The sequence below is a fragment of the Lytechinus variegatus genome, chromosome 2, assembly GCF_018143015.1.
Source record: "Lytechinus variegatus isolate NC3 chromosome 2, Lvar_3.0, whole genome shotgun sequence".
NCBI lineage: Eukaryota > Metazoa > Echinodermata > Echinoidea > Temnopleuroida > Toxopneustidae > Lytechinus > Lytechinus variegatus.
This window is the reverse complement of record NC_054741.1, coordinates 67,064,484-67,084,631: the sequence shown is the minus strand read 5'-3', so window position 1 is coordinate 67,084,631 and position 20,148 is coordinate 67,064,484. Positions and strand designations below refer to the sequence as shown.

Below are 20,148 nucleotides of genomic sequence, written 5' to 3'. Positions count from 1 at the left end.
GTTGTGATTTAATTCAACAATATGTTGGAAATAAAAAAATTTCGTAATGATTTTTTTAATGTATGATTTTGAATGTATTAAATCTCTTATAAATTAATATTCAGTGCTAAATTTGAACACTCCCGGTGTGTAAAATAGACTACACTCTCAACTCGTTGCAAAACAGGACTTGTGACGTCACCAGTGCCGATTGATCGCGCGGGTCTAGACTCATGGTCCATGCTCAGTCGAGTTTTTCCACTGCGCTGGGCCGGGATTCCAATCTGTCGATGTTGTCGATGTCCTTCATACCATACCAAGATCGCGTCCGGGATCGCATCTTAACAGCAAAAACGTCGTTTAGTCAACATATTATCAGTGGCAGTGCCAGTGACAATTTAGAGTTTACAATACAAAAATTGGTAGGATGTGTTATTGTGAATCATGATTGACGGAGCCGGCGCCCAGGATTTTGAGTAACCCAATGAATTTAATTATTCTTGTTTAACTCACTAAGTCTAAGGTACCGGTGGATCAGTCTTAAAAAAGCAACACTGCACCGGCAAACCAGTATCAGTAAATTAAACGGCTCGATCTTCCCGAAATGGCGTATCGACTAGCCATTCTCTCAAGAGCAAGAAACGGTCTCCTCTTCATCAACAAAAATCGTGTGCAAGTAAATGTAGAAGGTCATCGTGTGTTGTGCAATGGAATGAGAGTGAGATTCAAAACTGCTGCAGCAGCTGCGACAAAGCCTCAGAATGTTCAGAGTCAGACTAATCACAATGTGGAAGTTGTGGACCAAGTTCAAGATCATGAAGATGCTGGAAGTAAAAGATTGTCTCCTGCACCCGAAACCAGAAAGGGCATGACGGGTTTAGATCTGTCATTTTCACAACCTGAAATTGCATACAGCAGCAAGACAACTCTGGAACTATTACGATCAATCATGGTTCTCAAACTTTGTCAGTTTGACTTTCTTGTCAAATACAATAAACAGGTAGGGTCTAAGTTTTATTATACATTATGATCTTGGGGCCTAAAAATAAATATGTCACAAGGATTTGGTTTGACTTTGATTTAGTTGATTCTGGGACAGCGTTGATGCCACCTATATCAGCATAATAGTTAAAGAGAAACTGACAAGATGAAGGTTTAGGTTAAACTTAAGGGATTTGATTGTGTGCTGAACCATTGGACATGAAAAAGGTCATGAAATTACAGAGTAAATTAAGTGAATTTATTGTGAAGTAATTGAGTGTAATTAAAAGTAATTGAAGTCATTTTCATTTTTTTCAGTTACAATTACTTTCCCTTTCAAAACTTCAGTTGCTATTAATACAATTACCAAAAAGATGTAATTAATTACGTAATTGATCAATTACCTTGTAACTGAGCCCAACCCTGTTCTGCTTGACCATGTTGATAGGCAGTACTGTGTGTGTGTGTACCGGTATTTGAGTTTTGTCAGACGTGTATCAATCAGATATGATTATTTACTTCCGGATCCGACCTTTAACGTCACCATCCGAAAGACGTGACCAGGGCTCGCACCTCGAACCTCTGCATCAATTTGTAACTTCCCCACATAGCTTGGATTACAGGGCAGGCACATGCTACAACGCCCAGTACTCATGTAACATGTAGAGTGGCAAAAAGTTGACACAATATTAACTAAATTTAACCCTAATTTGATCAATTGTTTAGGCCTACATGTAATCATTAATACATATCACTGTAGAAAGGAAATTAAATTTATGAATATTTCCATTTACAGTTACTGGATTTCTCCAGGAAAATTCTTGGAAAGCGTTTATTTGAAGCATTGATGAAGGCAACCTTCTATGGCCATTTTGTAGCAGGGGAAGATCAGCCATCGATCAAACCAAAAGTTGAACGTTTGAATCGCTATGGGGTAGGAGCCATCTTGGATTACAGCGTCGAGGAAGATATCCCTCACAATCAGGCTGTAGATGCAGAGATGGAGTAAGTGTGCAAATAGATGATCGTCATCATCTGTCATCATCATCATCATCACCACCATTATCATCATTATCATTATGACTTAACATGAGGATAGTAGCTCTAATCTTCTTTCATCATCATCATTATCATCATCACCACCACCATCACCACCACAATCACCACCACCATAACCACCATCATTATCATTATGACTTGTGAGGATAGTAGCTGTAATCTTCTTTCATCATCATCCTCATCAACATTATCATCAATATCATAATCATCTTCATCGTACTGTAGGTGTAGCTATCATTACCATTATTAGCATACATATCTATTTGTCATAATTATCATCATTATAATTTGGTGACATCATTATCATCCTAATCCCTATTCCTGTCATCACCACCATAATATCAGCATTTTGACCTCATCTTCATCATTATCATAAAAATCGTTATTATTACCATTTTTATTTTTCTTCTTCTTCCTCCTCTTACCACACCACCACAATATTACTGTTTAGTGAATATTGCAACCATTTTTGGTCATGATTTTCTTGATCTATATTCAGTAAATTTGTATGTACTTCACCTAATTTTGACCCAAGGAATAAATATTAATTGGGAATAGGGAGCAATGTGACTGTAGGCTTTACATGTAGCTTGTAGTTATCGTAAGATATTGACACAAAACATTGAGACCTCCATCCATATGTATTATATACACATGAATTACTTTTATAGAGTAAAAAAATAAAATAAAGGAATTGTGAATGTTTGAAACATTATACCATCATTGATAAATGAATCATTAATGTTTTGTTACTTTGTATTTTTGTAGATCCTGCATTTCAGAAGCTGATCACGACGAGAAAGGTAGATTGGAAATTGATTTATGTTATCTTAAATGCAAATAGTAGTTGCCCATTCTTGTATGTAGGCTATATAAGTTTTTCAATGATTGTATTAATGAGTGAATGGGACATACATGTAGATAGTTGGTCATTTGTTATTTTGTTCTTAAAAGCTTTCTTAATACAAGTTAAAAAAAGAAAAGCTGCCTCTCAAGAGACACATTGGCCTCCTGTCAAAATTTCAGTAGCTTTAAAAGGAAACTATATAAAATAGTTTTGGTAAGTTGAAGCTTGTATAAAGATTTGGTAAATGTTTGATATGTGATTTATATGTACCGTATAATAGTTTCATTTTGATTTTCCAGAGTGGACTCATGACCTTTACTTTTGAAACATTCTTGATAATGAAAATTTCACTTTTACATTTGAAATTATTTAGCACCCACTCTGGACTTTTTTTATTTTTATAAAACTGGCAGTTTAAACTTCAATATTTTACGGATTTAGTGATTTCATATATATATATATATATATATATGTATTAGTAAGATACAAACAGATTCTTCTATGACATTTTCAATCCAATCCGTGCTTGAAGTAATTGTTTTTATGTACTTTATAAACGAAGAAATTACACACTGAATTTTAGAGTACATGTACTTTGATTGCCATCAGTTGCTCAGTAAAAATTGCTTTACTCATCAAATAAAATAATATCTCCATTAAAATTTAAATAGGGCTACATTTCATATTGCCCATTACATTTATAACATACATTTTTAATAAACTTGAATAGTGAATAACCCCCTTTTTTTTGGGGGGGGGGGGTAACAGTTCATATACCCTTCCATATATTCCATGTGATCGAGTGAAAAATTAGATGTAGGTCGGTAGGACCTATTTTACTGTTTTACTGCTAAGAAATGTTCATTTAAAATTCATTTTGGTATTGAACCAAAATTATATTACAGGGTTTTATTGCAGCTTTCAGGGTGCTGTGAGAGTATCATGGGTACATGTACATGTATGTGTCATAGTTTGAAAATCTGTTTTAGCTCCATGGTTTGAAGTTGAACTACCTCAAACCATGGAGAATAGCTCCATGCTCCAAACCTACAAAGAGTACAGTATGTTTGTGGATCTGATACTGCAAAAACTGTAATGCCGTTTATACAACTTTATGCTTATTTGCACAAAATAGCGATAAAAATTATGCAAATGAGAGAGTCAAGGATGTCACACACAAGATTATTTTGATTTTCCTTCTATTAACAGTAGTGGAGAATGTAGAATCCTTGGTATGGATAATGTGTAATCAATCATTATGATTTCTTATGATCTGATCACAATTGTGCTCATCACCAGATCTATGAAATTGAAATTTGAAAATTGTCATTTTATTTGATATGATATTGTGAGTGTTCGACTCCCTACATACTGACCAGGATGTGCATTGATCTAAGTTTGAATTAGAAAATTTTGTTTACGTGTACAACAAATTTTGTCCCACATTCAATGTATAAACTGTATATATGCTTGTGTCATTTTTCTCTATTCAATCAAATCAGTATGTTTTTTTTTTTTGGGGGGGGAACTTTAAATTGATTTAAAAAAGGAAGATTAGATGGTAAATATAAAGTTTTGTCTTTCTCTGCTGCCAGCGCGAAAGCTACATGTACATGTAGACATAACCACCTTGCATGATGATTAGTTTTAACTGCAAGTATAGTGTCATTATGTTGGGTCAATGATTTCCACGCTCTATTACATTCTTGCTGATGCTACATGTCCCCATCCACATGTCCAAATAGAATCACTAGGTGGTTTCAAACCGCCTCGATCACAAGAATCCCCGTTAAATTACGAGAACTTTTTAAGGCTAAAAAATACCCGTTAATTATTCCTGCATTCACACCGCCCCGAAACACATCCTTCGGGATAAGTTCCCGAAGTTACGAGCATGCGCAGTATGGTCTAATAAGCAGGCAAGGCGCGAGATTCAAAATCACTAGCCCATCAGCCACCCACGCCGCCGCGCCCAACGACATGCTGGGCTAAAAGTTCCCGTAATTTGCTTTCACATCGCCAAAATACCTGCGACCTTGGAAAAATCCCCACAAAAGTTCTCGTAATTTCGCCAAGTACCTACTATTTAGCGGGTATTTTCTTTCGGGGGAAATTACACGTAGTTTGCTTTCACATTACCAAAATACCTGGTATTTTCTGATCGGGGTAAATTTCCCGATCAGAGAATACCTGGAACTGGCAAACTTCGAGGCGGTCTGAAACCACCTACTGAGATTTTCATTCATTGTGACCCTTGCCAGCAGATCTGATGAGAGTGTTTGTTCAAGCAGTGGGGCACTTCAGTTATAACAAATTCCCAGCTGCTAGAAAAGGATAGGTGACATGTACAGTAATGCTGCAGTCGCAATTCCCCTACCGCAGCTGTATGGCCAGTCAAAAACAGCCATTCTATTCATTTCTATTCAAGCCACCTATATATGTTGCTGGTAAAAAAATGTTTTAACAGCTGTTTTCGACTTGCCGTACGGCTGCCATTGGGGAAATGTGACTGCGCCATAACTAACTGTTATACCGTTGTTTGAGGTTTGATTCATAGTCCAGTGCTGGATGAATCGTTCAAGCTGAAAAACATCAAGCATTTTGCTTTGTACATGACCAGTATAATTTTTCTCCATTTTTATTGAGAGGTGATCTGCTAATAAAGGGTAGTAGACTCAGGCTGGGACCAGGCCCTCTTTACTTTAGTGCAGATTCTCGGCGGGGTTTTGACTTTTCCATGTAGGATTCGTACCCCACTCGTAGATTTTTAGGAACTTAGCCCCACTGGTTCTTGATCTAAAAACCAATATCTAATTGTAAAGTATCAAAATAATTATTTATTTTCTTATGTAAATAGCAGGGAAACCTGAACACAAGATAGACAATTCCTTTAATAAATAATTGATTGAATGTGCATATTTACTCAAGATAGACAGTGTAAGATATCACTGCCATTAAGCAGGGCTCCACACTAACCCCTTCCAACCCGTTCATGTCAGACCAGTAGATTCCCAGCTTTTCCATTTTTTACTGGGTCAGAACTCAGAACCTAAAATTTACTGGTCCCCCAAAATAAGAAAAATTATCATGCTGTCTTTTATTGCCCCTCCCCCAAAACATGGATACAAACAAACAAACAGTACACACACACACATAATTCATGAGAGCCATGTTTTAAAATTGCCAGACCCATTTTACAAAAAAAAGAGAGAAAAAAACTTAAACTTTATCAGTTTGATATATATATATATTTTATTTATATTTCTGAAAATTTACTGGCCCGACAGCAATTGTTAGTGGTCTAGGACTGTTGGACCAGTGCCAGTGTCGCATGCTGAATTAAAGGGGAATCCAACCCAAATAAAAACTTGTTTTTATAAGGAAAAGAAAAATCAGACAAGTTGATAGGTGAAAGTTTGAACAATATTGGACAAACAACAAGAAAGTTATGAATTTTTAAAAGTTGTAAATATTGGTAATCACTATACCCATGGAGACTTCAAATTGGCCGCACATGGGATGTCATAGTGATGTAAGGCAAGGACTACTCTTCCATGTACTCCAATACATATTATGGCTAAAATGTCATTTTCCCCAAAAGTTTTATTTCAAATTCTATTTTTCTTCCATGAGGACGTAAAACAATATACTACCTGGGTTATATTTAGATTACTGCCCCAGGGGAATGGATACTTGGGAGAAAACCACAAATCTCTGATAATAAAGTACATGGCCTATGGGAAAGTTGTCCTTGCCCTTTGTCATAATTTACTCACCCAGTTGCCAATTTGAAATCTACATAGTATTTATAGTGATCTCAATTTTAAAGCAGCTATAAGTTTCTTATCGCTTGTTCGATTTCTTTCAAACTTTCGCCATTCATTCTGATTAATTTGTCTCCTTCCCAACAACATTTTATGGCCAAGGCTGGATTCCCCGTTAAGGTGGACACCGTGCATGTATAAAAAAAGGGGCCGTCTTTCTTAACTGGACGATGTATGCACTCACAGTTAAAAAGGGTATTACATGTAGTTTAAAAATCAGGAAAAGTTGTATTCTTTTCCATTCTAATCATGGAAATAAAACATTTGAGGCAGTATTTAGGGTAGGGGAAACATGACAAAATACTTCTACTCGGAGGTCAGAGGATTTATTTTGTAATCCTTTGGTCAGTGTTGTTCAACACATACCTCCATGGGCTATGTATTATCCCGGGGGGGGGGGGCACTTCCATTTATGAGTGGATACCATGCATGACCATGGGGTTTCGAAAAGCACCCTAAACAAGTATTTTCCATGTTCTGAAAATGAACCCCTTAAACAAGTATTGGCATGTGAAACCCTACCCTTAACAAGTATTGGAAACAAAACAGTTTCCTGGAAAGTATTCCCTGAATTGACCCCCTAAACAAGTACAAGTATCTTAATTGTTGTGTCACGGACATGATCACGGATGTTGGCTTTACTGTACCTTTACTTTCATTGAGTTTAGTACCAAGTACCCCACACACCTTGCTCAACTCCAACCCTAAACGGGCAGAAAGTACGACATCCTTTATAATTTTAGTCTATACCCTCGCAAATTGGACCATAAACACTTACATGTAGTTTTCTGAGCGAAATATATTCCCTTTTTTCATTATTTTAGTGTTTATGACACCCTTGTAATCTTAAAAAAGAGATCCTATTTACATGTTTTTTTGGTCACTCATGGTATTTCATGAAAATCGGATGTAAAATAAGAAATTTATGGCATTTTAAAGTTTTGCTTAATTTCATGAAATAGTTATATTCACATCCTGGTCGGTAAAGCAAATGAGGAAACTGATGACATCAATCATCCACTCACTATTTCTTTTGTATTTCATTACATGGAATATGAAATATTCGATTTTTTCGTCTTTGTCATGTGAAGAAAAGAGTGATTTCTTCCTGAATTTCTTCCACTTTGTGGTTGAAACAAGAGGGTCCTTATTGCCAAATCTGTAAAAAAATGAAATATTGAACAATTTAAACAATAAAAAACAAAAGAAATAGTGAATGAGGGACATCATCAACTCTCTCAATTGAATATCACTGAGTTGTGCAAAAACTGTTTTGTGAAAAGTAAGCGAAACTTTAAAATGTCATAACTTTCTTTTTTACATTCAATTTTGATGAAATCTTCAGTGTTATGCTTCTTTAATTTTTCTCTTTTTATTCAAATCAATGTTTATCTGGTGTGGACTTTACCTTTAAATTAACCCCCCAAAACAACAACAACAACAACACTTGATTGTAACCTTAGTTTGTCATTGAAAAGCATACATGTTCAGAGGTTAAAAAAGTAATGCTGATTGAACAGAGCTTATTTACTGGGAATCTATTTCATGCAAGATTGCCCTCTTCATTCAAAGTAGTAAATGTGTAGTACATTGATCATGCAAAGCTATTCATTCAGTTCTACATAGTACCTGCACAGTTGAGAGATTCCCTCTTGAAAGTATTCTGAAGGTCCTTTTGAAATTTGATTGTTACTTATGTAATATGCACCACTGCATAATTTGTTGCAAAACTTCTCAGGTTTTTTGTTCAATGGGAGTTATATAAAAAGGGGATTTATCTGTCTGGCAATACATGCAATAGAAAACTATTTCATCATTTTGATTGGATAATTTTGTATGAAAAGCTTCCATCTCTAGCATACTGATGGGTCAACTCTATTAGAGGGGAAAATGGGCTGTGAAGCACCCATTCAGCATTTGCCCTGGCATTGAAAGCCCTTCGCAGTCCTTCCGATCCCCAATGAAAAACTTAGGCCTTCCATTTAAGGGGCAGTCCATGCTAACCATATTTGAGAAAAGGAGAGAAATTAGAGAAGATTATTAGTGAATGTTTTGCAAATTTGTCAAAGAGTAACAGAGCTCATTTAAAATTTTGATTTTGTGATGTCTCAGACAAGCTGCTCCTTCAAATGACGTGTGATGTAAGTCCCTCGTAAAGTCATTTTTTTTAGAGAAATTGAAAGTGATTGTATTGTCAGATGTATCATATCATACCCCTTCTACATGAACAAAGCATGGAATTTATATTATGATATGGGGAAGCTGCTCGCATATGATGGCACACATTCAAAACTTTAAATACTAGTATCTCTTTATTCTTTGGTGGATTTTCATCAAATTTTCACCAGTGTTTTTCTGACTTTTTTTTCTGCATTGATTTAACTTTAAAGCCAACTTAAAGGACAAGTCCACCCCAACAAAAAGTTTATTTGGATAAAAAGAGAAACATCCAACCGGACAAGCATTTAATGTTTGCTGAAAATTTCATCAAAATCGGATGTAAAATTAGAACGTTATACATCTTAACTAGTTTTGCTAAATTAATTCCACAAAATCATAATTGTCATGTGAAACAATGTTTTCCCGGACGTTTTGTGGAATATCCATTCTTTTATCATTTTGTTATTCAGTCAAGTTGGTCATTATTGTCAAATCTATATTAGATATTATATCATTCAGACACTAAAAAACAAAAGAAATAGTGAGCGAAAGACATCATCAACTCTCTCATATACACATAGTTGTGAATATAAAGTGTTGAGTACAAAATAAGCAAAACTTTCAAAGTGTCAGGCTTGCATGTGACGTAAAAAATAATACTTGGGCCTATACATATGCCAATCTTTGTCTGATCTTTCTGCTTGCCTCAATCAAGTTGGCAATGGCATCAGGGTGAACTTTTCATTTAAATGTTGACAGGAGGAAATTATCTGGTATAGTAAACATTTTATTTAAAGAGTGGGGACAGTGTACCCACTCGCTGTAAAATATTGTGAGGAGACATATACATGTAAGTATGAGGTACATGTAATTGTAATGGTAAAAATTTGTATTTGGATTACTCAATTTGCAATATTCCTATAAGAGCAGTTGTCACCATAACATCATGAAATCTTGGAATATAGAAATGAATGTTTTTTTTAATGATCTTCCTAATTCATTTGTAATCAGATGATGATAAACATCTGAAGCAGTTCATGGCCCATCCAGAGTTTGGTGATCGTCGCGAAGGAGTCTCCAGTGCCAGGACCTATTTCTATACCGATGAGAAGAAATGTGATGATAACTTGGAAACATTGATGGAGTGTATTCGTGTTGCTGGTGAGTTACTTTAGGCTGTTCAACTAAATTCAAGATAATGAATGGAAGTCTTTTTATTCGCTTTATTTTTCACCTTAGCAATATTGGCATTTCTTTACATCACTGCACTTAAACATGAGAAATAAGAAGAACTTGACAAAGAATGTTTTGATGTTAGAAGTTTGCCATTTGTGAAAGTAAGCATTCTTGTTTATGTTTTCATCAGATTGCTAATCGAAGGATTAATTCATTTTTGGGTAAAATTACCTAGACCAGTACTTTTTCTCATGGACAACAATTTGATAGCTCTGTATCTAACCAGTTTGCTGTTTGCATGCAAAGGGTTATTAAACTGACAGCTTGCAAAGTACTTAAATTTGAATTTGAAAAATAAGAAAATGAAGGGAATTTCCCAATACACAAAATTCAGTGCATATGCCAAGAAGATAATGGTACTGGATGGTACAGTTTGTTATGTACAGGAAGTTTTGTGGGTTGGTAATCAGCCAACAAAAGAAGGGGAAAATACACAGATTCTAATTTGATCTAAACTCCTCAAAAAAAGTTTGGAAGTCTGACTTTGATCGATAATCACTCCTCGGTTTCAGTAAATATTAAGATTGATACCAATAAATAGATCATTTGATTCTCTTAAAAATTATACCCTACATGATATGATTATGGTTCACATGGAGGTGCAGTGCCTTGAAATGTGGGGCAAGGTCAAAATTCAATAGTTGCAAAATGACTCAATATTGAAAGTCACTGTTCTTTCTTTTTACCATGGTGATGAGTGAGTTTCCCAGGGGTTTCTTTTGTTTTCATGCACCTTAACATCAACATGAATGTGGAATCAAACACACCTGTGCACAAGCACACACATAAACAAATAACATGCATGGGTAGTACAAACCACTACTCAAACCATGTTATCTCACACTGAACCATCACTACATAAACCACAACAAAACATCTAAAATGAAGAAGCAGTCGTTTGATTTGAATTGATTACCATCTTTATTGACACTAGACAAAAGAATCATGTTCTTTATTGACCATTTCTGCTCGTTTTGCAGCTTTTCAATTTAGACCTCATCCAACAGTTTTGAATCCTGCTCTTTTCGTGATGGCATGATCATAACAAGCATGTTATCATTTTAAAGAGAATTAAATGATATGAAATATGTATTGTGTAAAATCGGGAGTTGGGAGAAATTAATGGCCAAACTCAGTCAGGTTTCCAAACTTTTTTTGAGGGGTTTATTTGTAAAATAGGATGGTAAAGCTATTATTTACAGAAATTGATGTGGACATGTCATGGGTTTTGTCATTTGATCTGAAACCCTACTCCCTCAATAAAAAAAAGGGAAAAAAGGAAAAGGTGGAGAACAAGGGGAAATTCTATTTCTTAGTGCAGGGATGTATTTTGTTGTAAAACCTGTACATGCATGCCCTTTCAAAAGACTACCTGTCATAATCAAAAACAAAAAAACAATTCAGGTGAAATATGTACTGTAAAAAACATAATTAGGAAGTTGTTCATATTAAGTGACATCACACATCTTGTTCACATTGTCAATGGATCTCATTAATGTTACAGTGTTCTCAGCATTCAGATGCTCACACTTCTTTATTCATTCAATTTCCTTCAAGCTTTCATGGATCCACTTCTTTTATTTTCATATTCTGAAATACAATCCAGCTGGTTTCATTTTCCTTTAATTCTGTAAAATGATGAGTTTTTATGATTGTATTGTAATTTGTATTTGCAGGTGCCACCTCAGATGATGGTTTTTGTGCAGTGAAACTGACAGCATTAGGAAGACCACAAATCCTGGTAAGCATTGATCTGCTTTCATTTGGATTTTGATACCATTTACCCTGAAACAGGTGTTGCCCATCATCCAAAATGGAGTCAAGTTTTGTTATACATTTATCTATTTAAATATTGATAAGATCACTGTTTTTTTAATTCCATCTGTATGATCCTTATATACCCCTGTACAATCATATGGAAAATTAAAAATAATAAAGAGATCACCATTATCAGGTCAAAGGGTACAATCGATAAATTGAATTTTGCTACAACTTCAAATCAATTAAGACTTTATTCATGTACTATATGAGAATGATGATGTGATTAGGAGTTCTGAAAATATTGACAATTTAATGAAATATTTGAGATCTTGTGATGGTGGAGGCATGTACTGTATAATGAATCCATCTAGTTTCTTAGACAATGATTAGACCTCTGGCTATTTTGAGACACGGAGCAGAAACTGAATATTCCAGATGTATGAATTCCAGCTCAAGATTAGTAAACTTGCATTAAATCACATGTAATTCATTTGAAAATTTAAGTTTTATTCTTAAAGTCATGGGGCCATTTCATAAAGCTCTTAGTAAGATGAGAGTGACTTTAAGAACGACCGGGGATCCTTTCCTACATGCTAAATCATTGCCAATGAATATTTTGGTGTATACCATTTACCACAAGAAAGGATCACCGGTTGTTCTTAACGTCGCTCTTCACTTACGAACTGCTTTATGAAACGCCCACCTTTGTCCCACCCATTTCATAAAAAGTTGGTATGATAGTAACTCTTGTTGGAATGTCAGCTACCATGACAACAGTGAAAATTCTGCTTCTTGATTGGCTCTTCCAATGAAAGGTGACACTCAAGCGAGAGTTGCTATCATAGTATAGTCAGTTTTAAATGGTAAGAATGTAGCTTTCTTAATTTATACATTTGCCATTTTACTTGAATTTGCCATTTCTTCACTTGTGTCATCTATCCAGTTAAACTTGTCCGAGGTGATAGTTCGTACTCGTCAGGTGTTTCTTAGGATGTCCGGCCAAGAAGAGAACCCGACTGTAGACCTCATGTCTCATCGCTTGACCAAGGACCAGTTCACACATGAATTAGAAACCATGGGTATAACATCTAGGGATGAATCAGGTGTGTGGTTTACCTGGATCGATGACGATAAAGACGGGTAAGTGTGAAAGGGACATGTTGGTCCTCTTACTTCCTTAGGAAACATTGTATCTAGAGCTGTGGTTAAAATGCACTGGGTGTCACTCAAATTATTTATTTGGCAAGATGATGGGAATGGGGAAAAGTGTTTAGTAACACATACTGATGAACTTTTTACTTGTAAGACATTGTTTATCAATGACTATTTAATTCTGATACATACATGGAGTCATACCATGTAAAACAAACAAAGCAGGGATGAAAGAAAATTACCAAGGTTGCTAATTTTTAGAACATAGGCAGATCAAATAGGGCTTCCAATGTGTTATATTCCCAATATGTTAGGAGTATTGTAGGTTACAGCAGTTACATGTAGATTTCTCGATACTGTAACATGCTATATGCTATCAGACAGTATTCATTAAAATCGTCCACCCGTTGAAACTCGTTATCATTGTAAAGTTACACACAAAAAAAAAAATGGCACTTGATTTCATGCTTGAATTCATAGCAATCATGGTCTTTCTTAGAAACCCTCTACCATAAAATATGTGTGGTACCTGGATCAAGACATGTCTGCAAATCTCCTAAATGAGAATAAGAGGTGCAGTGAAAGATAGAAATGATGTTGGTAATAATATTAATGAAAATATTGGTGGTAACATGGTGATAATAATGACGATACAATGTCTAATTATGATCCATGAAGATAGATTATGAAACAGTTTCTCACAGTCTCTGTAATATTGAAGAGTCATCAGACAGGTCCCCCAAAAGAATTCTTTTCAATCAGTCATATGATGACACAGCTAGTAATAGTATTAGTATTTTAGATTTGATATTTTGTGCTTTCTTCTACATGAATGCTTCTGTCTGCTGTGTCATGGTATCCAATGTTTATCTGTGTGCATTTTTTCTAGTACAGATATGCATTATGTGCCTATATTTAGTCATTTTGGGCTTGAGGTTTTCATAGGAAATGATCAATCAGTCATTCAATGATGAGACAGCTTTAGCATTTGAAATAGGATCGGTTGACCTTGGATGCAAGCTCCAAGTTTGCTGATATCATCAAACCAACTACTGAACAAACCAATTTTCTGGCATCCAGATGATTTTATTTTTTGTTTTGGGAAGATTCTTATATTACAGTACAATTTAGAAAAATAATAAAAGGGCGCAAACAAATCTCCAGACTAATGGAAGAGGGGCATCGAGGCCAATCAGAAGGGCATCCAAAACCATGGCCTTTGATGGCCTTGGATTTATTTAACCCCTGCCAAAACCTTTGAGATATATACACATTTTCTTCACCACACAGTGATAACATATATTCCATATTTGAAAAAAATTGAATTTCATTAATATTTAGAAAACAAATGTGCACACTTGTATTTAAATTCAATGAAGTTTTGTTATCATGATAACTGACTGGTCAACACTTTGTGTGGTCCCTCATTGACTGTGTGTTATAAATAACTAGTCTTAACAATATGCTCTTTGTGGTGACCATCAATAATAAAGAGATTGAATCTGTCTACAAAAAGTTTTTGAGAACAAAGTACTTGTTTTGCTACTATGCAACATAATTATTGTGGTATGAATGTATTGAGTGATGAATTAACAGTATGTTATCATTCAAGAAGGGCCTACAGTGTATTACAAGACTACTTAGCCTAGAATGTTGCATTATCCTGGCCAGGGGCCTGTAACACAAAACTTAGCAATGATCGTAGAACATATTTCTACGATTGATTCCATTGACTACAATGTACAATCAATCATGAAAATCAAGCGTACGATCAATCGCTAACCTTTGTGTTACGGGACCCAGATGTCAGTAGTTGAGGAATTGAGGTGGTGCTATTAACCCTAAATAGACTGGGCTATTTCGACACCTAAGAAGACGGGGGGGGGGCTGATTCAGCCCCCCCCCCCTTATGATCTCGGCCGTCGATCGCGCGATCGCGACGAAAATTGGCACACGCGTTACCCATGGCATTATCTACAAAACTAACACCAAATTCTGCAAAAAATCTCATGTCTCATTAATTATGCTAATTTATGCATAAAATCAGCCCCCCCAGTCTTTTTAGGGTTAACACTTTTGGTGTGCTTCTCTTTTAATAAATAGCTTTTTATTCAGGAATGGCAACACATACTGCACTGGAGATCATCATTTTATTGAAAAGAATACTTTTCAATACATTTTTCTCTTTATGATCATATTCAATGGGGGTAATTGATAGCATAGAAAAAAGATAAACTGCAGAGTCATCTAAAGGAGACATTGACCTGTGAAGCATTATTATTGTAAAAGGCACTTAAAGAGATATTAATACTTGTCACTGATTGGTTGTGATTGATTGCTTTCTTTCAGGTGGATTGATCTTTTGGATTGGGAATGTCTTGTGCAACCAGATCTCAAGCTCTCAAAGATCCTCAAAGCTCCAAGGATAGAGGTTAGATCCCAGCTTTATCTTTTATATTTATTGGGATTTAGGTATAATTTGTGCTGAATCCAGTCTTTCCTTTGAAATTTATGAGATTAATTTATGTTTTCTTTAGGATAAAGGGTATCTTTAATGTGGGATTGAATGTCCTTTCAAAAGAAAAATAATGGAGAACATGAATTTGATATGGTCTATTCTTCTTCAGACAACATATATACAGATAGCTATTTTAAACTTATTCTTAAACTTATTCTGTATTATGATTTACCTTTGAAGAGCATATGATCTGGAAATTAGACCAAGTGTTTATCTTTCATAACAGGGTGACAAGTTGGAACTGCTTCAGTTTATTCTGACAGAGGAGGAGGAACAACAAACCAAGCGTATGTTACAGAGGGTCAATGAACTAGCCAAGGTAAAGTATTGTTCTTTACACAAACATAAAGTTCCCCCCCCTGCCAGAAAAAAGAGTAAAAAATTGTTTTGTTGTTGCTGTGCTTATGGCATTGACTATTGAGATGGAGATGTCAGATGACAATGCCAGTTTATGTTTTCAGTTGTCCAATTCACTATTTTTGATAATTTAATTAAATGAATAAAATTTATCTTGTGCTTTATGTTTCTAGCTGATTAGTATACGTTATTAATGATAGTTGTGTAATATATTTCATTCTTCAGTGTGCGAGAGATAAGAATGTTCGTGTGATGGTGGATGCAGAGCAGACATACTTTCAGCCAGCTATCAGTAGACTTACCATAGAAATGATGAGAAAGTTTAATCGCGAGAAGCCTGTCATCTACAACACATATCAGTGCTATCTCAGGGTAAGTCTTCCAATTCACAATAACTTTATTAAGAATGGGTTTAGTCTCATGAATGGTTATGTTGATGTCAGTCCTAACTCCTGTATATTCATGTTTTATCATGTGACCTGAAAAAGAAACTCACAAACAATTATTTCTGATTCCAAAGTCAATTTCTAAAGGTGCATTGATTGTATTAAAGCAACACTTCCAAATCCATAGAGGTAATTAATAACCTTTAATCATGGTACGTTTGCCATTACCATGGTAACAGGGCTTGGCAGCAGATCTAAATGAAGGTTTCCATGACATAGTTACCATGATCGTCCGCTAAACTTTATGAAACATTTCCAAGAATTTATTGTTATATTCAACTTCTCTGTGAATCCAAACAGCATGCCTATAATTGCCTGAAAGCTGACATGGAACTGGCTCGCAGGGAAGGGTTCCACTTCGGTGCCAAGCTGGTCAGAGGAGCTTACATGGACCAGGAACGCAAACGCGCCGAGGACATAGGCTACGACGATCCCATCAATCCTACCTATGAAGCCACCAATGAAAGCTACCATAGATGTCTTGACATGGCACTGGATACTATAAAGACCAGGGGTCAGACAAACATCATGGTGGCATCACACAACCAGGATACAGTGAGGCATGCTGTACAAAGGTATGATACAATTTCCTCCTTCCCCATTCGTATGGTTAAACCATACACATACGCTTTTCCAGATTCTAAGAGATATATACATGTAAGTGGGTTAGGAATTCAAGTTTTATTCATACTTGTGCAACATATATTTCAATTTTATTATATTGATGACATTCATTTATTGGAATTAAGTGTGAATTTGAGATATTTCATATTCATTGGAGCTGAGTCTGCATATGAAATATTTCAATTTTTCTCATTGAATTGTAGAACCTGGATGTTATCCTCTGTAATTATGTGTTGTAAACTATTGTTAATCAGTGAAGATTTTCCTTAATGTCAATTATCTATGAAATGTAATAATGAAATAAAACAAGAAACAGTATGTGACATCAGCCCTCTTATTTGCATATCACCCTCACTCTACATCTACATGTAACTATTTTGTGAAGATTTATAAGGAAAACTTCAAAATGCCATAACTGTATTTTTCATTTGATTTTGTAATTTTCACTGATTGTTTGATTTTTATTATGTTCATTCAAGTAACCTTATTGAGGTGGGCTGGACCATTAACCATATGAGATGATTTGTGAAATATACATAGAATTACTCAATGTCAGTTTGTCTTGAAACTCGATTCCACTATAGGTAATGGACAACACCTGTTTTTGAGTAAACATGGTTGTGGTATACTGTACTATCAAGTTGCCCTTGAAAGCTGATATACTTGGTGTAAAAACAAAACATCAATTGGTATCCTAATGTAACTTATATCATAGAGTGGTATATTTTATTCTGAGTTTCAAAAGGTATTTTTCATATTTTAATTACAGGATGGAGGAGCTTGGTATTGGTCCTAAAGATAGATTAGTCTACTTCGGTCAGCTCTTAGGAATGTGTGATCAAGTTTCCTTTCCTCTAGGTAAGCACTCCTACAATGCTAATATTAGGGGGTGTTTCAAGAAACTTATTTGCAATCATTTTCAAATTTTAATTGCAAATATATGATTTATTGCAAATTAAAAGCAAGCAAGTAGCAAATTGGATCTCTCTGTTATATTTTTAAAGATAACAATCCTTTTTATGATTAACTTTAGAACTCAATTGAGAATTTACTTGTTTTTTCATGTAGAAATTAAAAATATGACAGGAGAATGAAATATATTGTACCTTTGTTGTATTGTAACTGTTCGTTTATGTATATATTACTTACAGGTAAGATGGGGTATGCAGTTTACAAGTACGTACCATATGGTCCTGTGGATGATGTTCTACCATATCTATCCCGTAGAGCGCAAGAGAACAGCGGGATGCTCAAAGGTGTTACTCAAGAACGAAAGCTTATGAGGCAGGAATTGACAAGGAGAATCACAACGGGACAGTTGTTCCATAAACCTTGATTGTCTAAAGTCTTTCCCCAGGATCAGTCCTAGTGATAAATTCTTCATTTGCTTTCTGTCTTCTTTATTAAGAGCCTCATCCGGTACATTTCCATTCTGTGGTGATTTGGTATTTTGCCCTCTGAATGTTTCCCTTAGATTATAATCCATATGTCATGTGTTTTATTTATTTCATATTTAAAATATTTAAAATCATGATATTTTAAAATCATGTGCTTCTATCGGATCATTTTCTTGTTGTGCAACGTCTACCCAGTGTGTTTTATGTGAGCCTATGGAAGCTGAAAGTTTATTTTTTTGTTACCTTCGCTCAAGTACCATCCAAAATGGTCTATTGTACAGCTTAACAAAATTGCTGGTAACTGCACCTGTGATGGGATATTCACTTTGTTTCTTCCTGATGTCCCATGTGGCTTATCAGCAAGTTTTATTGGATTTGGGAATTCTGTTCCCACTCCCAAATCTTTGATTTTTTTTACAAACAATTAACTTTTAGGGTTAACACATGCCATTGTAGTGCATTGCAGCTGTTGCAATGCGATTGGCATGAAGAGAACAATAAAATTGGAAACATCAACCAAGCACAGAGTATGACGCATTTGTTTCCCTGTATTGAATAGAATGATCTATTCAAGATCTTTTTGAAAAGTTTCTCTGAACATTTTGTACTTTAAAAATAGAATTGGTTTTCTCCTTGAGTATATTTATTCATTTATTTATCTATCTATTAGAACATATTTATTCAGGTACAAAAGATCAGCATAAAACTGTTTTTCATCAATGACCTGATGAAAACATGAACAACATAAATCATCATATTGCACTGTTTGTCTGATTTTCTTTCCCCTTTCCTTTTGAGGCCTTCATCAATTTCAAGTTCTCAGCTTAAGATGAAGGTCTCCCACATTTCAAAATGTACTATGTTGATATATGTATATATATATATGATCTTTTCTGCTATTTTTTGTAACAATTAAAAAAAATATCAGGTATAAATATATTTTGATTAGATTGTATATATGTTATTAATTATATCATTTACTTATGTTATGCTAAAAAAATGATTTCACTTGTGTATGATTTTATTGGAATGTGGAAATAAATAAATCAAATCAAATCAAATATCACACAAGGAAATAAAGTCACAATCTGAGTCAAAGATGACAATACTTGATAACATAAATAAATAAAATATTTTTACTCAAATGATAGTCAAGTTTGATTCATATTAAATTATCAAAAGGGAACAGTTAGTAATTGTAAAACTACTAATTGTATAATTTACTCACTGATAAAAACACTGAAATGATGGCAATGAAATAATTATGGCATTATAGGAAATCGAGTGAAACCATAACAATCATGTATGTCTTAAAATGTATAATATCAAAGGATTAAGATCATTACAAATAGTATCTTATTATAAATGTTGAGTGTCCATTCATGGTGACAAAAGCTGCTTGATATTCATTCACTTTACATTTTATTAAGGACCGAATTGTAGTGTTGACATTTTCCTGCTGTTTATTCATGCGAGATTTTTACTATCCACCCCAACTCTTTTTTTTTACTACGCATCAATCATTAAGAACAGAAGCATGTTTTACCTGAAATGATACAAGGCTCTTTTCATGGCTGACATTCTTTGAAATATGGCTTATTCATTTTTTTATTGATTTTGTGAACATATTCATTTCATTGACAGCTAAATGTGGTTTAATAAGGGTCATGCTAACCTTTACACACTTTTTTTCAATTCAGAATGTACATGTATAATAAGATTATTTTTTTGTTTCACAATTTTCAAGTGTCACCCTGTCTTTTGCTCCTTATTAATTTAGTGTGTCCGAGGAAAGACTACCCCCAAG

At 34.7% G+C, this 20,148-nt stretch overlaps 1 protein-coding gene across 1 annotated transcript; it reads left to right on the top strand.

The window, feature by feature from the left end:
• The first annotated feature begins 502 nt into the window (after nt 1-502).
• LOC121408729 (proline dehydrogenase 1, mitochondrial-like) lies at nt 503-18,476 on the top strand. Its single transcript, XM_041600338.1, has 12 exons — nt 503-979; nt 1,757-1,965; nt 2,788-2,822; nt 9,862-10,011; nt 11,763-11,827; nt 12,791-12,987; nt 15,349-15,430; nt 15,744-15,836; nt 16,100-16,246; nt 16,621-16,895; nt 17,714-17,802; nt 18,096-18,476. Exons 1-12 carry the CDS (start codon nt 584-586, stop codon nt 18,278-18,280), a joined length of 1,923 nt encoding a protein of 640 aa, XP_041456272.1. The 5' UTR covers nt 503-583; the 3' UTR covers nt 18,281-18,476.
• Nucleotides 18,477-20,148: the final 1,672 nt, after the last annotated feature.